At 35.9% G+C, this 24,463-nt stretch overlaps 1 protein-coding gene and 1 long non-coding RNA gene across 2 annotated transcripts; one reads left to right on the top strand and one right to left on the bottom strand.

The window, feature by feature from the left end:
* The first annotated feature begins 3,660 nt into the window (after nt 1–3,660).
* Nucleotides 3,661–24,084, top strand: LOC123530594 (vacuolar fusion protein MON1 homolog A-like). Its single transcript, XM_045311371.2, has 7 exons — nt 3,661–3,994; nt 11,021–11,169; nt 12,485–12,926; nt 13,606–13,781; nt 16,200–16,320; nt 18,661–18,942; nt 20,149–24,084. Exons 1-7 carry the CDS (start codon nt 3,689–3,691, stop codon nt 20,287–20,289), a joined length of 1,617 nt encoding a protein of 538 aa, XP_045167306.2. The 5' UTR covers nt 3,661–3,688; the 3' UTR covers nt 20,290–24,084.
* On the bottom strand, nt 6,247–7,725 carry LOC123530595 (uncharacterized). The gene is made up of 3 exons (XR_008366838.1): nt 7,119–7,725; nt 6,613–6,962; nt 6,247–6,375 (listed from the first exon to the last, which is right to left on the bottom strand). It is a non-coding gene; the product is annotated as an uncharacterized LOC123530595 (long non-coding RNA).
* Nucleotides 24,085–24,463: the final 379 nt, after the last annotated feature.

Raw genomic sequence — 24,463 nt, 5'->3', positions numbered from 1 at the left:
AGATGACCTTATAATGATGCTACCGACCAAGTTTGATGAAGATCCAGCAAGCATTTCATGAGAATAAGTCTTTTAAAGGTATTTCTAATTTTAGCTCTTGTGGCCCCTAAAAGGGATCAAGTGTCCCCATTTGAAAGAAATTTGGGAGAGGACCTTCTAAAGACCATACATACCACGTTTGGGGAAGATCCCTCAAGTGGTTAATGAGTGGAAGTCTTTAAAAGGTATTTCTAATTTTAGCTCTAGTGGCCCCAAAACGGGGCCATGTGCCCCCATTTGACGAAAATGAGGAGAGGACCTTATAATGATGCTACAGACCAAGTTTGATGAAGATCCATCAAGCGGTTCATAAGAAGGAGTCTTTTAAAGGTGTTTCTAATTTTAGCTCTAGCGGCCCTTAAAAGGGGCCAAGTGCACTCGTAATGATGCTACAGACCAAGTTTGATGAAGATCCCTCAAGCGGTTCATGAGAAGAAGTTTTTTAAAGGTTTTCCTATTTTAGCTCTGGTGGCCCCTAAAAGGGTCCAAGGTGTACCATTTGAACAAACTCTATAGAGGTCCATGCCAGGATGCTACTGACCAAATTTGATGTAATTCTGACCAGTAGTTTCAGTGGAGAAGATGTTTAAGTAAAAATGTTGACGCAGGACAATGGACGACGGACTATCCAACTATACTTATAGCTCACTTGTTTGTTTTGGAAAATAAATATATCCTTTTTTCGGTACTTCTTGAATGGGGAAAGTTGTTACTAAATAAAGTAATTTCCCCTTCGGTAACCCAAATGACAGTTTTTGCTTGCTTTGTTCAAAAGACCCAGTGTATATGTACATAACATCATGAAATAAAAAAATGTCATGTTAAACTTAGACAGTTCATCTAAATTTCTACTGCACATCTTTTTTAAATGTCCTAACATATTTTTTATTCAATTTTTTTTCTGAATCTTATTTTAAAAATTAAATATATTTCCCAAAGTTTCACAAATATTTGTGTAAAAATATTTACCATAGTGTTTAGATATATACGCGAACCTGTTAAGCGCTTTATATGATGTAATATTCTCAAAAACTGACAAAAATCTCTTCCTCCTGGTCGGACTGTACAGAGGTGTTTAAGGAAAAACAAGGACAAATAATTAACAGGGAATGCCATGTTCCAAACACGCAGCCCCCCCCCCCCCCCCCCCCCCTCCCCCTCCCTCAACTCCACAAAAAAAAAGAAAGAAAAAAAAAACCCACATCGAAGACTTGCACGACACAAACACTCGCAAACAATGCAAACACACGAGGACAAAACTAACAAATAAAGGAACACAATGGGGCACGCCTTGGGACGGTCAGTGGCAAAAACCACCAATGTGGAGCTTAAACCGGTTTATGGTGCGCACCCAACCTCACTCTTACCCGCACCATGTTCTAAAACACGGGACAGTGTAAATGACGGGGAATCTCTAGCTAACGTAATGGAAACAAAAAGGCGTGGCATGTAAAACACAAGATAGGCCTACATAAGAAGCAAACCTTAAGAACCAAAAACGTATGTACTCTATACCTTTGCAGAAGACAGAGAAACCACACGAATCCCTGCTAGATGAACACATGTACTAAGAAACAGACTCATTTGCTCTCCATGTCAATCCATTTGTTTTTCATTTAGTTTGGTATATAACAGACAGAAATTTCTTTAAATCATTCCTACAAGACTGGAAATATATCATTTTGTCCACAAGTTCGGCATAAATTTCATTACTCAAACAACATTATCATCTAATCTGGTAAAGCTATGGCGATTGTGTCTTACACAAAACCCAGGTTCGGCCCCTGACAGTTACAGACACCTAGAGTCCAGACACCTGTCATATCCCTTTACAGTTATATGTTAGACCGACAAGCGAAGTTTAGCATGTCTTGTGCCACACCAGTTCACCTGTGCCACACCAAACCACGGTGGCAAACCCACGTGACTTATAAGCTAAAGTTGCGAGTAAAATCGAACAAGAACTGGCTCGATTCAGGTAACATTTTTGTCGTTTATTTTCTTAATACTCGATGGATTTTCACAAACCAAAGACGAACGCCTGTTCCATATAAAGATGTACCCCCGACAGCCGAAATATCCAGAGAAATGCAAACTACATTGAGCAGCTTTCTTTTTATTTATTTATTTTTTTTTATTTTTATTTATTTATTTTTTTTTTTTTTTTGAGAAAATTGCATTTTGATACATTTCATAAAACAATCACAACTTCCGTTTTGGCCCAAAACAAGTTGACAAAAATGATACAAAGACCCAAAGAAGTATAAAAGACCTGACCTGATTCGTCTACTTTTCCCTATGCTTTCATGAAAGTACGCTGCTAGATCTAGTAGATCTATTCCTAATATTTTATAGTATAGAACTGAGCCGATAAAGCAAATTTATCTTGTAATAAATCTATTCAAATCTTCTTCGTAGTTGTACTTTTGTAATTTATATTTCTTTGTCTACTAGTATTCTAAGATTTCTTTGGACTGAAAGTCATTGTTTTAAAATGTGTCCCATTTTAGGAAATGCCTTAATCATACATATTTCGATGAAAATGATACCTGACTAAGGGTTGAGATTATGTGAGTTTCGTTTGTTGTGTGATGGCACAGTCAACGGTATCTCACTCATTTGTTTTTCTCCAAGCACTTCTCATATAATCACTAAAGTGTACTTTTGCACATAAATCACATAATACTAACAATGGCTTAAAATGTGCCATTTTCCTAGTAGAATTATACAATTTCTCGTGGAGGATCCCTAAACCCCTATCTGTTTTCCAATTATCCAGGCTAGAATTGTGAACTAGTCAGATTCACTTGTCTGAAATGGCCGAAATGCACTGATTTGCCTTGTAGAATTTCAAAATTTCTCAGGGACGATCCCGAACCCCACCACTAATTGTAAGTCTTAAGTTCTGGGTGCGAAGTAGTATGTATATTTCAACCTGGTTTGTACGGATTCTTCGTCAGAAATGGCATAAAATGCACAAATTTGTCTTGTAGTAGGCCTATTTTCAAATTTCTCTGGGAGGAACCCGAATCGCCTGTACTACAAGTATTCAAGATTTCAACCCGATTCTCAAGAAGGAACCCCTGATCGCTCGCTTTAACATAATGCAAAGAGCTATATGCTTCCTTGCGTGATGCCACAATTCCATGGAATGAACAAAGAGCTATAAAAATAAAGTATTTTATACTTCTTTGGAATGAAACAGGCTGATTCGGACCACCTGTATAACAGCAACTTGTCCTTCGTGGGAAGCACTGACTTTTGTGCCAAAACAAAGAAGTATTTTTTCGGACATGATGCTGCTTAACCTTTAGCCTGCTGGTGGCAAGTGATTCTGCCTTTGCAACCAGTGCAGACCAAGATCAGCCTGCACATCTAAGCAGTCTGATCATGATCTGCACTGTTCGCTATTCAGTCAGTAAACTTTCAGAAAACACCTCTTCAAATGATAAATGGTACTGCCAAAACTGTCCATTATAGAAATGTAGCGGGCTAAAGGTTAACTGAGTTCTATGACTAGTCGGTCCTACTGATCTGTCTTATCAATACTACTCGTGGAACAATTCATTCCGCAAAATTGAAATAATGCCGCCCACCAAACATGCGACTCTTCAAAAAAAGAAACTAAATTTAGTAGGGTAAATCCAAAATGGCCGCCAAAGAGGCGGAACAAGTTGGTTTGGACGAAGAAGACGAAGAATTGCGCGAAGACCTTGCACCTGGTGATTGTGGCACGGCAATGTTAATTGTATCTGACTCTTATGAAAATTTAGCTGCAGAAGATTATGAGAAAAACCTTGTCATTACGAAAAGAAAGGGACATATACATGACATTGTCCGCCAGTCTTCTCAAGAACATGATTCATCAGGTGGTGAACAAAATGTCCAAGTCAACAATTTGGATGCTGAAAAAGCAACACCATCAGCAAGTGAAGATTCAAGTGACCAGAGTGATGTAAGATGTCCACTAATTATATTTTATCTTCTTCCAAAATTATTTTGATTGATAACTTAGCTTCAGTCCAAATACAGTGTGTATAGCAGTTCTGAATGGATGGTAGTGGTTTCGTCAAATCACCGGTTCGTCATACTTAATTTATATAGTAAGTGAGAAGTGGTTTCGTCATACTTATTATTATAGTGTAATAATGATTATTTATTGGTCGTTCTATTGTTGATGTACTTTGTGTGGCAAACAAGTTGTTAATTTTGAAAAGATAATTTCAAAGCTAGATCGATATTTAAGATATATAGAGATTTAGTTTTTGTTAAACTAATTCTTATAGACTAAACTTATGTATTTATTACTGGTTACAAATGTTAATTTCGACGCAAGACAATTTATTTTTCAAAATGTTAAATTTGAATTAATATGAAATAAGGCAAAGCCTCAAAGCGAGCTCAAAGAAATCGGATTTATCTAAAAATATTATGCATCATTTATTTGTCACAAAGAAACTATTCACTAGTCACAAGAACTCAGGAGAACCTATTCACTGAAAAAGTCTACATTTAGTGTCACCATACCTATAACAGTGAATATCATACGTTGCAAAATTTATGGGAAGCCGGTGTCACGGTGACGTCATTACCGCGTTCCCGTTTCTTTTGGCTTATTATGACATTTTTTCCATTTTCTGGCCGATGCTTGATCTTTTAAATGAAAACAATATTTTTTTCAAAGAACTGGAAATCATTTTTTTCATTATTGTTAAGTGATGAATAATTTTTAGCAATTGAATGAAGTTCTGTATTCACTCCGGAAAGAAGTACTTCCTGTGAGCACCAGTCCGCTAGGGTGCGCTTTTTAAAAACTTCCAACGAAACTTTTCAAATCCATCACCAAGTGTGAAAGTATACTCGCGTTACCGTAAAGCTCGATTCTCGAGCAGGCCCTTTGGGCCTGCTCTTCGAGCTTGCTAATAAAAAATTAAGAATTTCTATTGAGAATTAAAACATTTTAAATTTATTTTGAAAATATGAATTTGATAAGAAAAAAAATATAGATTCTATTATAAAAAGTAAAATTTAGCTTGATTGATGATCGATGATTATTATACTTAAAATGTGCTAAATTCCTTGCATTTCTAGAATGTCAGTGAGGTGCTAATTGTGGCACATTCTGCTCATTAAATTCCCGACATTTCATAGATGTTTCTAATTAGAAATTAATTTATCATCAAAATGTATTTGCAGAAGAAAAACAAAGCGTTTTATATTTTTACATTTATTTACATCATCACAAAAGACACACATTCAACAATGAAAATAAGAAGCACATTTAATACACAATACAATTTTATACATTATAATACACATGTCAGCTCTGAAAAAGAAAAAAAAGCAATCAATAGCACATTCAATACACAATACAATTTTATACATTATAATACATATGCCATGTAAACTCTGAAAAAGAAAAAGAAGCAATTAATATCACAGTCAATACACAATGCAATTTTATACATATCATGTCAACCCTGAAAGAAAAAGAAACAATATCACATTCAATATCAATACAATATAATTTTATACATTATAAAATATCACATTCAATATCAGTACAATATAATTATATACATTATAATACACATGTCATGTCAACCCTGAAAAGAAAAAGAAACAATAGTACATTTAATACAATATAATTTTATACATTATAAAATATCACATTTAACCCTTAGCCTGCTGCAGGCGAATTTAACAGCCTTTGCAAACAGCTTGGAACCAGATCAGACGCCAATTAAATCGGCGTCTGATCAGGTTCCAAGCTGTTTGCTACTCTGACAATATTTCTTCCAATTTTGGAGCAAATTGAATGAACTTTACAATTTTAGCAGACGACATTTCCAGCAGACGACAATTTATCTAGCATGCTAAAGGTTAATATCAATACAATAAAATTATATACATTATAATACACAAGTCATGTCAACCCTGAAAAAGAAAAAGAAGCGACAGAACATACGCATTCAATGTACAATACAATACACTACAAAACACACATTTTCAATGTTAGTTTCTTTGATTTAATTTATACATCTTCTTGTACCGCGCTGTTGGTAGATCCAGTGGAGGGTCTGAGCCCCGCAATGTTGCTGCATCTGCGTAGAAGTTGTGTCATCGTCAGTTCACCGTCTTCGTATTTGTCCCAAGCGTCAAACAGTGCCCCATGGAGTCTGTCCTATCTTGCTCTGTGTAGCCTCGTCAGTAGATGGGCTGATACAAGCCTGATTTGGAGATCTACCGTCTCGGCCTCTCTGCAAAGCAAAGGTACATGCAGGTAGAACCCCAAATCAGCCCGACCAGCCCGGGTGTTGATTCGTCTGTGCCACCCTGAAAGTAAAAAGAAATACTAATGTTACATTTATCGTTATTTAATACATAAGATAACATTGCATACATAAACTTGCATACAATTTATGATCAAACAGATCAGGCAAAACACATGGCAGTACCACAACACAACTAAAGGTAAGTGTCAGTAAATTTATTAAAACAAAACAGCTTTATGTTAATTTATGTCTATCTCACGGAATCATCAATTTACAGAAGTCTGAAAAGTTTGGTTACCTCCAAGGTCGTTGTTTGTCCTGACCGTCTCCCAGAACACACTCCAGTGGTTCGGCTGCCAGTATTCCTTCCATCCACGTACCCTGGACATACTGCGTCACGTGCAGGATTGGGCCGCCGACCTCTAAAGCTTGCTGCTTCAGCTGGTGGAAAGCCGCTGGAATTTGCTCTGAAGGGAGGTATGGCAAGACTCAGCAGTTTCCGTAAGAACCTGTACTTGTCTTCTTTTTCCAGGTAGGCAGTGGCGAGACCCTCGGACTGGATTTTACGGTAAACCCGCTGACTCCAATGGAACACACATCCCTTCAGAACACACCCCGGAAAAACTTCCTTTAATGCCTGCCAGGCAGCTGAAAATATAATAAATAGAAATTAATATATTTCTGCATGAATGATGATTGTATTATGTATTAAATGTTATATGAAAGTTGTATAATAGTTGTCTAATGAAAGTTATTTAACCATTATAGAATTTCACATTATATAAAATCGATTTTTCTAAGTACCGCAATATAATCCTGCTTTGTTCTCTGTGACATCAGTACGTAGACGAGTGGTACTTGTTTGGCGTCTTCACCCTTTCGGACGAGCGCGTGGACAGACATTAACTAGTAAAACGGGCGTTTCACCAGTTTGAAGGTGCCATCCAAGAACCACCGCCTGGCCTGTTTAAGCTGCTGTAGCTGAGGTGTTGTGGCAAGAAGTATGTGCCTCTGGTCGTCTATCCGGATGTCATCCGCAATGAAGTCTGGCCCGATGAAAGTGGTATTGATCTCGAAGTCCACCGTAGTTGGGTCCGTTGGTCGGAGATTCTGCCGATGAAGATTGGCGGCCCTGATAAGAAGATCTGGTTTCGGTAGAGCGAATTCTTCTGCCGAAATCAGATCCTTCATCACGGTCTCCACAATTTCACCGGCAGGACGGAAAACATTTTCCCGAGCAACTTGCTTCACCTGCAATGAAAAAAGAAATTGCGAAATGAACGTGTTTAGATTTAATTGCAATTGGAATATAAATAAACCGTTTTCATATTTAAGTTAAATATATAAATTAAATAACAATCATTGAATAACGATTTTCCATGCCCATCCTGTTAATTATTATGTCGATAAAAATTACCTTCGCTGCTATTGTCACCTTCTTCAGAGCGCCAGGCTCAGCAGGATGCTCGTGTCCATTCAGACTGGGTGTGGATAAGTCCCCGTACTGCTTCACACTTGCCATACACTTGAAGTTCTTGTTGCGTATGCTGCATGTCCAGTATACGCGACCCTCTAACATTCTGAAATGAAAATAACATAGTTATAGATAAACAGATGTAAAATGTTACAGGAAAGTTACAGGATATCAACTGAAAACTGATATTATAAATGATTGAACAATCGAACTATTGATATATAACCATAAACTTGAAGTAAAGTATAAAAATGCATTGTTTTTATTAAGAGAAATAATAATAAACTTACCCTTCGTGTGTATGTATAACCATCACTACTGACCAGTTTCTGTCCCTCTCGTTTGGTACCACCTTCCACTATGTTGAAGGTAACTGGGGTGTCATCTGGAATTGAATCGTCAAGGGAGCGATCTCTTAAGGATTCATCCAGATGTGGTGCCGGTTGACTGAAGGATCTGCCGCTGACATCGAAGGACCTGTGGAATATATTTGCAACATTTACTATAACTATTATTATTACCATTATTATTGTTATCATTATTATTATGCAAATTAAAGCTGAAAAATTGCCATATGACCTTGGTGCGACGTTCAATCCAACAAAAAAAAAATATACACATTCCGGAAACTATAATATTGTTAGGTAACATCCTTCGTATTTTAGTTCATACCAGTTTCTAAGTTAAAGTTCGTAATAAATAATTTAACTAACCTGTCTTCGATGAAGCTGCTTTGTAGATCCATCTCTGGCATGGAAGAGTCTGCGCTGTCTCGAATTATGTAAGTAGCATTGAGCAGTTCACGGACTGGGGATGTTGATCTGCTGCAGACAGGTGGGATGCTGAGATCGACATTGAGCAGTTCACGGACTGGGGATGTTGATCTGCTGCGGACAGGTGGGATGCTGAGATCGGCATCGACCTGAAAATACAAGAATACATTTGTTTAATTGTATATCAATTATTTAGTAGCTACAGATCATTTGTAAAATTAAAATATACTTAAATCAATGTTATTAATATTATACTAGTATTTAAGTAAATGACATTAATTGTTTAACAACTAAACTTAGTATGGGCTTAAAACAATACCTGCATTTCCTGCTCTGTACAACCAGTGCACTTCCATTCTAATTCTAGCGTACCCTTTTTCATTTGTTTGTACTGGTCGGCCGTAATACCAGTAGTGGCACTTGGGAAAAAAAGAAAACACTTATGAATAAACAATCATATATATATATTAGAAAAGCAAATAACATACTTTAATCATACGGAAGCGGCGGCGTCGCGTAAACGAACGTTTTGTTTAAAAGAATCTGTACTTCAAGACCTTTTGAAAATCTAATATATTTACCAGTTTTGCATTTTCTGTGATGCCATCTCTCACAACTGTCGCAGCTAATAGCGTGCATACGCTCTGATACAATGCCATTGCAACTAATACAGTTGTATATAGTAGCCATGGTTGAGACTGATTGTGAAAATCAGGGCATGTCGTTTTATACCATGTTTGAGAGTTGACATGAATCGCTTCCATAACCAAACTGATGACAAACCATAACCAAATACAAGCTAACGATGTTCACAAACTTAGGCGGGGATAATTACACAAAGAAGCTAACGATGTTCACAAACTTACGCGGGGATAATTTAACATACAAGCTTACGATGTTCATAAGCTAAAAACAACGTATAGTTTGTGTTAATTAAAGGCCGTAATTGAAGTTGTGTAAAATAAGTATTATGGCAGACAAATACTTACTCTACAAATACAAAATTATAAGAGTAAATGTGAAGATAGACATAATTTATTTCCATTGATACATTTATAACATTCATATTTTAGATATGTAAATATATCTAACTGTTTGCCAAATTTTTAATGAAATTTAATACAAGTCCGATAATTCATATTACCAAAATTGTACATTTTTCTAACAGCATCCTTTAATTATCAACATCCTAATCGCAAGTATGTACCTGCGTTTTTAATACACAATAATTTTAATAACTCATTTGCAATTTGAGTAACATTATCGATTAAATATGTGCAAATTACTTTAACGCAATCATTGAGATTAACTGCCATTAAATGGGTGCGATCATCTTCCATTGTATTGACCTATTATGCTATTAATTGTATAAAGTCTTTATGACGAAACCACTTCTCACTTACTATATAAATTAAGTATGACAAAACCGGTGATTTGACGAAACCACTGTAATTCTTCCGAATCACCTAACAGAAAACGTTCAATATGTCAAATAGAATTGTGTCCTTTGGGGTTTAGTGTTCATATGGAAAGATGAAAAAATAAGAAGTATAATTTCATTTCTGGATTACTAGTTTGTTCACAGGGTACATACTGATTTTCGTCGAAAATTTGCAAATAATTGCCATTTTAAAGAAAAATATACAGTATTATGAAAAATACACAATAAACATTTCAAAACATAGCCATGACTGTTTATTTCCATCTGCAAAAAAGTTATTTTGAAAATAAGAAAGCCTTCAATTTTATATGAGGTCATTTCCAAACGTAAGCAGTCAAGTAGTTCCAAATCACTTTTTACAACATTTATCTCCCCTGCAAGAACAATATAACACACAACTTCTCAAAAGTTTGTGGTGTTATTCGTGTTACTAAGGGACATTCAACTGACAAAACATTTACATTTTATTGGCAATATGTGAAGAAAAAAATGAAGTGATTCGGAACTGCTTTAGATTCGGAATACCTAGACATACTGTACATGTAATAGGACGTACGTTTCGGGACAGTGTGATAACTTTTGACTGTCGCATTATTAAGATGTCAGTACATTGAGAAATGTTTGAGGCACAAATTAATTTTAGGCATAATGACAAAATGATTTTGAAAATTTACTACAAAATAGAAAGTGGACAGTAGAACCCCATGTGATATAAGACAAAATTTGTTTTTCCAAACAGAGCAACCTGCCATAGAAGCATCTTCTTCTATGTGTACAATGTCACTATGGTGTTGGACACAATTGGTTTTTGCCGTTGTGCTAACTGTATCATTCATGTGACTGTAAAATTGTTGAAAAAGAAACTAGATCCAAGCACACACACACTCGCACACAAAGTTCTGATGAATGTTAAGAAAAAGATTAAATATATTTTGTCTGAAAAATATTTTCTAGCAGCAAAATGTTGGTCCTAATCATAGGGTTATGAAATCTATTAAAAGAATATTTGATTTTTCAGTCTGGAACAAAAGAGTTAAGTGGAGTGATAGATCACATTAGTCGTACACAGATACTTGAAGAAGATGAAGATGTCAAAACACCAGAATGGAGGCAGCAAAGGAAACACGTGTTTATACTTAGTGACTCAGGAAAACCGGTTTATTCAAGGTATCACATGTCCAACAAATATTTAGAGTAATAGTTTCAGTCACATCTCATTCCCACTTTAGTTCAGCTAGCCTTTCTGCAGGCCTTTTTAACAGCAGCTTGATTGTAGGCTGTCTCGATACTGTAATGTAGATTTAGAAATTACTGCAAATTTCAAAGACACAGTGTTCACCCAATTAACAATCATGATTAAAATCTGAATCTGATATATTATGTTTGACCAAAATTCGTTCAAGCAGCTAACTTCCTTGATTTTAGGAAAATGAAGTAAGTCCAGTATTTCACTGATAGTGGACTGGTCAGTATTACGTTAGTTTTTATAATAAAAAGAAACATTTGAAATACATGTACTCATTAATTTTTGTAAGTAAATGGCAGTTTTGTCAACAGAACAGATGCATTCTGTTTTGTCTTGTCTGACAGCATTATTAAGATGTCTGTTCTTCTATCCTGGATTAACTCTTGAAAAAATTCTTAGAACTCCTAAATCTGATTGAAATATTTTGAGTTCATTCTTTAAATAGCTAATTAATGGCAACACTACATTCTGAAACTGGTCTCAAAGCTCAGTTGAACAATAAATGATATGGGAATTCCATGTACCTATTTTTAGCTTGTCTGACTTTTGAAAAAAATCAACATGGTATTGTCGTCATTTGATTGTCGACGCTGGCATTGGCGTTGGTTAAAATTTTTGTTTAGTCAACCTTTTCTCAAAAATTGTAAGAGCAACAGTTTTGAAACTTTGCTCACTTGTTTATCATCATTAGGTAACTGTGTAGGCCAAGAACCATAACTGTGATATACATTTTGTCAGAATTATGGCCCTTTTTGTACTTAGAAAATTTGGGTTTCTTGGTTAAAAGTTTTGATTCTCAAAAATTGTAAGAGCTACAGCTTTGAAACTTTGCACACTTGTTTATTATTATTAGGTGATTGTGTAGCCCAAGAACCATAACTCTGATATGCATTTTGTCAGAATTAGGGCCCTTTTTGTACCTAGAAAATTTGAATTTCTTTGTTAAAATGTTTGTTTAGGTCCACCTTTTCTCAAAAACTGTAAGAGCTACAGCATTGAAACTACACACTTTTTTATCACATTAGATGACTATGTAGGCAAAGAACCATAACTCTAACCTGCATTTTGTTAGAATTATGGCCCTTTTTGTACTTTATTTTTCTTACATACTGTCCAGCACATGCAGACAAGTGATGGCACCCATAGGCTGTGCTCTTATAAAATTGTTATAGTCTTTTTTCTTGTAAATTTCATGATTTTATCTATATGCTTAGTTTTGCTTAACTTACTTTACAGATATGGTAATGAAGATAAACTTGTAACCATATTTGGTGTGATGCAGGCTCTCGTATCATTCGTCCAAGATTCTGCTCATGATACTTTGCGGTCCATTGTTGTCGGTGACCACAGAATTGTGTTTCTTCAACTGGAACACATAATCCTTGTTTGTGTAACACGGGGTGCCGAGTCAGATAGACAGATTAGAATTCAGCTGCATTATTTATATAATCAAGTGCTTAGTGTATTGACTCTGAGTTCTTTAAAGAAAATATTCAAACAGAGGAGAAATTATGACTTGCGGCGACAACTAAGTGGGTCAGAGAAGTTTTTAGACAGTTTGTTAAACATGATGGATACGGAGCCGGGATTGTTACTTGGTGCAGTGCGCTGCCTGCCATTAGAAAATGCTACTCGTGATATGATTGCTCAAAGTATTGTCCAGCATGGAAAGGTCAAGGTAATTTTTTTATTTTACTTGAAGCTTATTTAAGTCATTCTCTAATGTTCTTTCTCATAAAACCAGCAATAATGTCAAATGTTAACCCCATGATTTGTTCATCTGCCAGTCCATCACTGTCATTTTAAAAAAAAGCAAGGAAATTATTTTGGGTTTTCTTTCTGTCACATTTTGTAGGGAGGTTCAAATTTTGTTGACAATTTTTACTTTAACAGCATTAATTAAAAGGGCATGAAATCGATGTGTGCATTATGTGTATCATAAGCATGTGTTAGAACTCGATGTAATTGCCCCTTATGTATGAAAACAAAAGTATAGTTTGATAGTTAGGGTAAAAAGAGCTGATTGTTTGAGACACTGTCTGCCGTTAATTCTAGACTTTCTTGAGTACACATTTGCCTGTGGGCATGATCAAAACAGGTAATTATCAACTGTTATGTTTACATGTAATAAAATTTGTGGTAAGGCATTTCAGTTTTACATGATCTGCATTATGGGTAATTTCACTTTTAAATATTATCTTCAAAATTTATACATTTTGAACAAACTAATTGTTGTAGGACAGTTGTTTGGTGCTGTGCAATGCCTGCCATTAGAAAGTGCTACAATTGGTTACAAGTGTTGTCCAGTACGCAGAGGTCAATAGCTGTGTATAATCATTTAATGTTGGTTGTTTCAGGACCTTGTATTTGCACTGATTATAGCCAACAGTCAGCTTGTTACACTGGTCAGAATGAAGAAATACTTCCTTCACCCGATGGATCTTCATCTTATCATAAATCTTATCAACTCTGCAGAGTCTTTCAAGGCGGCCGAGTCGTGGACACCCATTTGTCTTCCCAAGTTTGACTCTTCGTAAGTTACTTATTGTGCATTATGTCAGTCATGTAAGTTGTGTATGCAGTAGGCATTTAGTAAAATCAGATGTTTTTGTTAGGCTATAAATTCCTTATTAGCTCACCTGAGCAATGCTCAGGTGAGTTTTTCTGATCGCTCGATGTCCGGCGTCTGGCATCTGTCTGTCGTCCGTCAACATTTAGCTTGTGTATGCGATAGAGGCTGTATTTTTCAACTGATCTTCATGAAATTTGGTCAGAATGATTGCCTTGATAAAATCTAGGCCAAGTACGAAAATGGGTCCAATGGGGTCAAGAACTAGGTCACTAGGTCAAATCAAAGAAAAACCTTGTGTATGTGATAGAGGCTGTATTTTTCCATTGATCTTCATGAATTTTTGTCAGAATGATTACCTTGATGAAATCTAGCCCAGGTTAAAAAATGGGTCATTTGGGGTCAAAAACTAGGTCACTAGGTCAAATCAAGGAAAAACCTTGTGTATGCGATAGAGGCTGTATTTTTATGCCCCCGGCATCTACTGATGCGGGAGGCATATAGTGATTGTCCTGTCCGTTCGTCCCTCAGTCCGTCCGTCTGTTTGTCCGTCCGTACGAGGTTAACCAAATGGAACCATTTCGTCTAGCATCAATACCCCTTACTAGAATGACTTGACACTAATGCAGATGTAACCTGTGACCATTCCTCATCTTCAAACATCACCTGACCTCAGTTTGACCTTGACCGTGACCTTGTTTTGGACTTAGGTTGCTTTGTATGGGCCATCTCTCGGTTAACCAAATGGGACCGTTTCCTCTAGCATCAATACCCCTTACTAGAATGACTTGATACTAATGCAGATGTAACCTGTGACCATTCCTCATCTTCAAACATCACCTGACCTCAGTTTGACCTTGACCTCGTTTTGGACTTAGGTTGCTTTGTTTCGACAAGGATGCCACCGGGGTCATGAAGCGTTTATTGAACGCAGCTCCTTGTTCAATTGGTCTTCATGAATTTTGGTCAGAATGATAATTTTGATGAAATCTAGGCAGAGTTCGAAAATGGGTCATCAGGGATCAAAAACTAGGTCACTAGTTCAAATCAAAGAAAAACCTTGTATATGCAATAGAGGCTGTATTTTTCAATTGATCTTCATGAATTTTGGTCAGAATGATTGCCTTGATAAAATCTAGGCCAAGTACAAAAATGGGTCCAATGGGGTTAAGAACTAGGTCACTAGGTCAAATCAAAGAAAAACCTTGTGTATGTGATAGAGGCTGTATTTTTCCATTGATCTTCGTGAAATTTGGTCAGAATATTGCATTGATGAAATCTAGGTCAAGTTAGGTGATGGGTCATCTGGGATCAAAAACCAGGTCACTAGGTCAAATCAAAGAAAAACCTTGTGTATGCGATAGAGGCTGTATTTTTCAATTGATCTTCATGAAATTTGGGCAGTATGATTGCCTTGATGAAATCTAGGTCGAGTTTGAATATGGGTCATCTCTGGTCAAAAAGTAGGTCACTAGGTCAACTCAAAGAAAAACCCTGTGTATGCGATAGAAGCTGTATTTTTCAGTTGATCTTCATAAAATTTGGTCAGAATGATTGCCTTGATTAAATCTAAGTTAAATTATAATATGGGTCATCTGGCATCAAAAACTAGGTCACTAGGTCATATCAAATAAAATACTTGTTTAAACTCAAGAGACCACATTTTTGGTCCAATTCTAATGAAAATTGGCCAGAGTATTTGTTTCAATGAAATCCCTAGGTCAAACATGTTTACACTGTTATGGTATGTTTCACAGGTGAGCGACTTAGGGCCATCTTGGCCCTCTTGTTTTTAAAATGGGAATATGTGTACATAATATTAATGGAATATTCAGAATGTATGGCTGACTTGTGAAACGTAGGACCATACAATTAACACAATGAACATTATTGGTTTTGGTAATGCCTCTAGGGTCAGTATGGTAAATGATGGGTGAGGCATTAGTCAAGTGTCCATAATTATAATACTGACAATGTGTATTTTAGTGGAGGGTCACTAACAGTTCCAGTAATTACATTTTGATGTAATGTGCGGGGTTAAAGTTGCTGACTTTGAATCAACTGTTGCTTGCCGATACGGGTTTGAGTCTCATTCGAGGCGTTGAATTCTTCATGTCTGGAAGCCATCCAGCTGGCTTACGGAAAGTCGGTGGTTCTACCCAGGTGCCCGCCTTTGATGAAATAATGCAGGGAAGAGCACCTAGGGTCTTCCTCTTTCCTAAGACCTATAATTGTGTTGGTGGGACCTTTAACCCAAAAACTATAAATAAATGATGTAATTTTGATCAGACACAGATGGAATCTATGTAAAAACCTATGCAAAATTGTTGTTGTGTCTTATTTCAAAGATATGACACTTTACTGAAACGTTTATATTTTCAGGGGGTTTTTACAGGCTCATATATCGTACCTAGATGAGGAATGTCAAACCTGTTTATTACTGCTATCTGTAGATAGGGATTCCTTCTTTACCTTGTCAGCATGTAAAACCAGAGTAACTGAGGTTGGATTCTATTTTACATTCTATATCATACAACCAAATCTTGATTTCTCAATTTTGAAGGGACCACGTTTTACTTCGAGATAGCCAAGCTTTAGTCTTAAGGAAGTAGGTGTTTGGAAACACTTCCCAGAGAATTTGTTTTTAGCTCACATGTCACAAAGTGACAGTGTGAGCTTTTGTGATCGCGCAGCGTCCGTCCGTCCGTGCGTAAACTTTCGCTTGTGACCACTCTAGAGGTCACATTTTTCATGGGATCTTTATGAAAGTTGGTCAGAATGTTCATCTTGATGATATCTAGGTCAAGTTCGAAACTGGGTCAACTGCGGTCAAAAACTAGGTCAGTAGGTCTAAAAATGGAAAAACCTTGTGACCTCTCTAGAGGCCGTTTTTTTCAATGGATCTTCATGAAAATTAGAATGTTCAACTTGATGATATCTAGGTCAAGTTCGAAACTGGGTCACGTGCCCTCGAAAACAGGTCAGTAGGTCAAATAATAGAAAAACCTTGTGACCTATCTAGAGGCCATATTTTTCATGTGATCTGTATGAAAGTTGGTCTGAATGTTCATCTTGATGATATCTAGGTCAGGTTCGAAACTGGGTCACGTGCTGTCCAAAACTAGGTCAGTAGGTCTAAAAATAGAAAAACCTTGTGACCTCTCTAGAGGCCATATTTTTCAATGGATCTTCATGAAAATTGGTCAGAATGTTCATCTTGATGATATCTAGGTCAGTTTCAAAACTGGGTCATGTGCGGTCCAAAACTAGGTCATTAGGTCTAAAAATAGAAAAACCTTGTGACCTCCCTAGAGGCCATATTTTTCAATGGATCTTCATGAAAATTGGTCAGAGTGTTCATCTTGATGATATCTAGGCCATGTTCGAAAGTGGGACAAGTGCGGTCAAAAACTAGGTCAGTAGGTCTAAAAATAGAAAAACCTTGTGACCTCCCTAGAGGCCATATTTTTAAATGGATATTCATGAAAATTAGTCAGAATGTTCATCTTGATGATATCTAGGTCATTTCGAAACTGGGTCACGTGCTTTCAAAAACTAGGTCAGTAGGTCTAAAAATAGAAAAACTTTGTGACCTCTCTAGAGGCCATATTTTTCAATGGATCTTCATGAAAATTAGTCAGAATGTTCACCTTGATGATATCTAGGTGAAGTTCGAAACTGGGTCACATTCGGTCAAAAACTAGGTCATTAGATCTGAAAATAGAAAAACCTTGTGACCTCCCTAGAGGCCATATTTTTCAATGGATCTTCATGAAAATTGGTCTGAATGTTCACTTTGATGATATCTAGGTCAGTTTCAAAACTGGGTCACATGCGGTCAAAAACTAGGTCAGTAGGTCTAAAAATAGAAAAACCTTGTGACCTCCCTAGAGGCCTTATTTTTCAATGGATCTTCATGAAAATTAGAATGTTCACCTTGATGATATCTTGGTCAAGTTCGAAAGTGGATGACGTGTTCTCAAAAACTAGGTCATTAGGTCTGAAAATAGAAAAACCTTGTGACCTCTCTAGAGGCCATACTTTTCATGAGATCTTCATGAAAATTGGTCAGAATGTTCACCTTGATGATATCTTGGTCAGGTTCGAAAGTGGATGATGTGTGGTCAAAAACTATGTCATTAGGTCTAAAAATAGAAAAACCTTGTGACCTCTCTAGAGGCCATACTTTTCATGAGATCTTCATGAAAATTGGTCAGAATGTTCACCTTGATGATATCTAGGTCAAGTTCGAAACTGGGTCACGTGCCTTTAAAAACTAGGTCCTTAGGTCAATTAATAGAAAAACCTTGTGACCTCTCTAGAGGCCGTACTTTTCATGAGATCTTCATGAAAATTGGTGAGAATGTTCACCTTGATGGTATCTAGGTCAAGTTCGAAACTGGGTCAAGTGCCTTCAAAAACTAGGTCATTAGGTCAGATAATAGAAAAACCTTGTGACCTCTCTAGAGGCCATATTTTTCAATGGGTCTTCATGAAACTTGGTCAGAATTTTTATCTCGATATCTAGGTCAAGTTCAAAACTGGGTCACATGAGCTCAAATACTAGGTCACTATGTCAAATTATAGAAAAAAACGACGTCATACTCAGTTCAAAACTGGGTCATGTGGGGACAGGTGAGCGATTCAGGACCATCATGGTCCTCCTGTTTATTTGACATACACAGAATTATTTCAAGATAAGCAAAATTTAGGAACAAGAAACCTCAATTCTGAATAAAGATATAATAATGCAAATTATCAGATATTCTTTTTTAGTCTGGACATTTTTTTTCTAGGAAACTACAAAATATTTGATGATTTATTTCTTTTTTTTCTCTTTCAGAGACTGATAAAGTACAATGGTCTCAGAGCAATAGCCGATTCTTTAAGAAAAGACAGTTATAATATTTCAAAATGTGGGATATCGGATTTACGCCATTTCCTTTACAAGAATAAAAGCACCGCCCAGTATACTAGCCCAGAGCTTCTAGCACCGTACTTGACTCCAGATCAGCAGGAGCGCTTGTTTGGTTTATATCACTATCTGCACAATAGAATACATTCCTCATCTCGACCGCTGAAAATTCTCTATCATGTAGGCCAGTACGAAGCTTTACTTGGATGGGTATGTTAATGATGAACCTTTACCCAGCTTAATTTTCAAAATGGACTGGTCCACCATTCAATTTGGGCAGTACCTCTTATTATTAATAGGGGTGTTCAGTGAAAATTTACTGACTGCAAAGTGAACATTGCAGACCATGATCAGGCTGTTTGGACGTGCAGGCTGATCTTAGTCTACACTAGTCGCAAAGGCAGAATTGCTTGCAGGCTAAAGATTAAAATCAGTCTATTTTAAAAATAATGTTATGTAACTGATTCTTTATTTTCAAAGCTGTTTTATATTTTAAGCTTGACTATACAAATATGTGGAAAGCTATCCTACTCACCCTGACCTCAGTGTCTGTGCCCGGGTCCAGAGCTTGGTTGAAGTTTTGATGCACTTTCACTGTATCTCTGTTATAACTTGATGGATTTGTTTCAAAGATAAAAGGGTTGTTCCACATCACCATCCACATCATTTTATGCAAAGGCCATAACTTGCACACCAATATTTCATGAATTATGCCTCTTTTTAGTTAGAATTTCAAGTTATTAGTGAGATAAAAGTTTTGATGCACTTTCAGTCTATCTCGGATATTGCTGCATACATGTGATTCAGACTTAATATAGCTGTTCCACAGCATCAACCACATCAAATGGTCCATTACTCTGCTAGAAATCTTCCTTGAATTGGGCCTGTTTTTGTAAATGTACTGAAAATTTTAGGTAAAGTCACCATATGACCAAAATTGTGCTTGTGTGACTTAAAACCAAACAAAGCAACAAAAGTGAAAGAAGAAATCTGGTTTATGTAAATATTCGTAATATGGAATACATATATGCCATTGATCTTTTCCGTGAGTAGTTATTACTTGTTGTTTTCGTTTAAATATGTAGCGCCTTTACAGTTTTATAGTACCGTGAAATCATGTGATCTATTTGGCATTAAAACTTTGTTTTTCAACCAATCTACAATGTCTTGGGGACTTGAATGTGTTGATTTTAAATTTGAAAGATAAAAACCAGTGAACATTTTACCAGTTTGTTTGATGGGAACCTTACAATAAATTTTCTACAAAATTTAATAATAATGCTTTTGTAGTAGTTGCAGATGCTTTTGGCATAGTTTTACAGGCAAGCATATTGATAACCAAGATACAGTAGTTTCTCACTGAGCCCACGCAATGCCATTCGATATTATTGATGAACAAGTGATATGTTATTTCAGGTGACTGGAGGATTTGAACTGTACGCTGTGTTTGGACCATTAGTTACAAAGTCACTAGCAATTAATGCCGTCAATAAACTGATGGCGTGGATAAGGAAAGAAGCAAATAGACTGTTTATATTGGAGTCTGTTACATTCTAGTGGTAACTAGACATTAGACAACTAAGAAATATATGTGATAAAATATATGTGAGTCATCACAATTAAAGGATCTATCTAGTCATATTTCTTTAAAAACTTGTAAATTTTGCAAAATTTCGAGATTTTGGAAGAATTTTTTCTGCTATGTCTGCTCACAGCTTTATATGCAATAAATGTTTGAATTTGCATAATGATAAAAAAAAAGAAAAACTAAAAACATTCATGCAGATATAAGATGTAAATAATGTTTTAATCGTCATTGCTCAGTAAAAATGATGTTCTGCAAAGTGATCCTTTTAATGTGATTAGTCATATTTCACTTTTTACTTCCAACATATTTGTTGTCGTGGTGACAGAGAGTTCTGTCTTGTAAGGGTTTGTATTTTCCTCATAGCTTGAGTAAATTAAAGAGTTGCATTTAAAAAAAAATCATTCATAAAATTTTCTGTTCTGAGTCTTAGAATGCTTCAAATAAGTGGAATTATTGAGTTGTGTAGGTTAACGAGACAAACTGAATGAAAAATTAGATTTTTAGAAAAAGTGGCTGGATGAATAAAAAGCAATACAGGATGTTTTTTCCTTTTCATGCGCAGGATACTTAAATTTTTCAGAGGCTTTTTAAATGAAGTATTAAATACTAAATCTTAACAGATATGAATGTCAAAGAAAATTTGTGCTAATAAGTATGTTTTGAATTGTAATTGTTATTCTGTTAGAAAATGTTTCTAAGTAATGACAGTTTTCATTTTCAAAAGGAAATTGTGGTCCATTCGGCATGCAACAACACTGTCACCAGTGATTATTGTATTGCAAGTATAATGTTGCAAAGTTATAAATTGCTGGCTAACGAAAAGCTGATAAATCTTTGTAGTTCCCTGTAAAATGTTACTGGTAACGATGATACATGGGATTTTTCAGAGGAAGATGGAAAGATGGAATTTGTGACTTACTACTGTCTAGAAATGTTAGCATAATGTTTTGCTGTCTCATTCACACACTATGATTTCCTAAAAGTATTATCGTTCACTTTTATATTTCTGACCTTTGCCTGCAGTATTTAAATAATATATGAGCCGCGCCATGAGAAAACCAACATAGTGCATTTGCAACCAGCATGGATCCAGACTGGTCAGAATCCATGCTGTTTGCTTTCAAAGCACAGGCTGGTCTGGATCCATGCTGGTCGCAAATGCACTATGTTGGTTTTCTCATGGCACGGCTCATATGAAGACCACTGATCGATTTATTTGAAACCTAAGGTGCACTTCAGTTATATTGCAACATAACTAAATCTCTAACATACAAAAACTCACTTCTGTACTGTTGAATCATTTAATATAGTAGGCATAGAATTCTGAGGTTTATTTTAAACCTTTACTCTGCAAATATTCTAAAATGAACTGGTCCATTATTACCGGTAATCTGTTTGGGCTGTACCACCTATTATTCAAAGGGCACTGAAAATTTACTGACTGAATAGAGAACAGATCAGACAATGGTCAGCCAGCACAGACATGCCAGCTGATCTTGGTCTGCACTGTTCGCAAAGGCAGAGTCACTTGCCACCAACAGGCTAAAAGTTAAAAACCACTACTTTTGTTTGAACATAATTTTGCGGATTGATACAAGTGCATTGTCTAGAAATATTGCCCCCTTCCTCCCCAACCCACCTCAGCCCTGTTCAGACATACATGAATATTAAGGATTTTCAGTATTCTTTAGTGTTATATTGCCATAATTTTAATTTAAGGTATACATACAGCTAATGCAGGAGTTTGAGCCATAAGTGATTTGTATGAGTATTTCTGTTATGCGAGGGATACACTGAATACTGTTAAAACATTTAACTTTGCGGACAGGAACTTTTATGGTTTTGCACAAAACAGCTATTTTGTAGGAATATGGATGAGTGGATTCCAACATTTCAAGATAAATTGACTTGGTTATTTATTTGTATATGTCTTTGGGTTTTATTTCGGCACAGCTGTATTAAGCTAGCTTTGCTAGGAAGTTTACAAGCTCTTGACAGCCAATAAAAACGTTCTTTGAATGACAGGTTATTTTTAGACTCGGACACTATTTTTTTGTCAGACATTTTTTGATTGTATGATATCCCGTGAAAAAGGTTGATGAAATACTGATGTTTTTTCAGGATTCCATAATAAAATGTGCTATTTTTATATTTGATAACCCATCAACACCAACATTATTGTTTCTGACTCAAAGCTGGTATCTTCAGTTTATAGAGCAAACACTTACTTTTTCTAGTAACATTGTACACCATCATTAAATCAGTGTGCCTGACTGCACAAGGCACTACTGTATTTGTCAGAGTATTTCTTCCTTCATATTCAAAATAAAACAAAATAGATAAATAAAAAAAAAAATACATTTTTGAAAAGCTAAGTTTATTATATGTTGAAATATAATTCTGCATTTAGAAACTGGTTTTTTTTTTTGAAATCATCTGTTTTGCAAATTAAATAATACACATGATTTCATATTACCTGACAGTGTCAGATATGCACTTTTTAATATCATGTACTTGGTTAATTAGATTGAGTTCCATATACAGTGCTTGTACACCTTGTTTAACTCATGGAAGTTGTATTGACTTGAATGCATGTAAGTGTTCATTTCTTTTATGTATTTTTTTCAATTGCACAAAGCTGGTATTATAACCATGTCATTTTTAACAGTATTTCACTCTCAAAGTTAAGGAAGAAATCAATATCCAACTGCAGAGGCCCTTGTTTGAATGAAAACAAAGTCCTGGAGTTACCGCCCTTACGAAACACTCTTCCAGTGATTTGACCTTACATCCAGTATTAGTCATGCTTTAGTGCCGAAGAAGGCAGATACTATCCAAAATTACATGATTATTCTTGCTTTGACCAATGAAAGTGAATGACCAATATGGTTAATCAAGAGCATGAAAACAAACTGTTCAGTCATGTTTAGTTTATCATCAATAAAATCTGTGAAAAGATCCTTTGGAAGCATAGAATGCAACGAAACAATAAAATAGCAGACTCGATTTGATTGACTCAGTTCATGAGAGGTAATGGAAAGTGTAACACCCCTCAAGATCCCTAGCACCGGCTTAAGCAGCATTTTATTACATAGATATTGAATGGTCTCCATGATCACAAAGGGGCAGAAAATATAACAACACTGAATCCAAGATCATGTTAAATTTTATCTTTAAAATATTGTTTAGAAGGTTGGTAGCAAGCTTCTTTCTTCATAATGTGTCAGGAATGAACAGGATTGCCAGTTACTGTTACAGTTATCAAGTGTGATGTAGTGCTGTTATTCATTGCATTCTATTGAAATTTTCCATTTAATATATTGCAGTTATCCATTGAGATGTATTGCAATTTATTGAAATTATTCAATGTGATGTATTGCAATTATCCAGTGTGAGGTATTGCAGTTATATGTAGCAATGTATGTGATGTATTGCAATTATCCAGTGTGAGGTATTGCAGTAATCCAGTGTGAAGTATTGCAGTTATCTGTAGCAATGTATGTGATGTATTGAAATTCTTGTGTGAGGTACTGTATTTGTAGCAATGTACCCGGTATGTGATGTATTGCAATTATCCAGTGTGATGTATTGCAGTTATCTGTAGCAATGTATGTGACATATTGCAGTTATCTGTTGTGCAGGAGAATTTTCAATAGTTTCTACAGAAACAATTACAGCTTTTAGATGTTTGAAAGTATTTATGATGTAAATGTTTTTAGCTTGTTATTTATGAAAAATAAAAATCAAATTGTTTAAGATAAAAACTGAGTTTTGTTTTATATCAGTGCATTGTTGCCTACTTGTGCTTCTTGAATATACAACTGAAAGGCAATGTAATTGAGGTTGTACTGAAAAATGAGGAACACCAAGACTCTTGCAACATTAAAGCTAGGAAGTTGCCATATGACCTTATCAATTTTGATCTTTCTCTGCCATTAAAGCTACAAAGTTGTCATATTTCCCAGTGGAACATCATAGATCTCCCTCCACCAATAAATCAGGAAGTTGTCATTCGGCCCTGTATACACTTTGGACCTTCCTGCCTCATGTGGTTCTGGGACGATTTGTGTACGAAAAGAATTGGAACCACTGCCTTACCCTTGCATGATCGTAAGAGGCGACTAATAGGGTCTTAACACTTGG

This window comes from Mercenaria mercenaria, chromosome 13 (assembly GCF_021730395.1).
Source record: "Mercenaria mercenaria strain notata chromosome 13, MADL_Memer_1, whole genome shotgun sequence".
In the NCBI taxonomy this organism is placed as follows: Eukaryota; Metazoa; Mollusca; class Bivalvia; order Venerida; family Veneridae; genus Mercenaria; species Mercenaria mercenaria.
Note: the sequence above shows the minus strand (reverse complement) of the source record. Positions and strands in the feature narration are given on the sequence as shown.

Coding starts and splice junctions, on each gene's coding strand:
- LOC123530594 (XM_045311371.2), top strand. CDS start 3,689: ATGGCCGCCAAAGAGGCGGAACAAGTTGGTTTGGACGAAGAAGACGAA. Junction 13,782..16,199: donor CTTCCCAAGTTTGACTCTTC/GTAAGTTACTTA, acceptor TTATATTTTCAG/GGGGTTTTTACAGGCTCATA. Junction 18,943..20,148: donor ACGAAGCTTTACTTGGATGG/GTATGTTAATGA, acceptor ATGTTATTTCAG/GTGACTGGAGGATTTGAACT.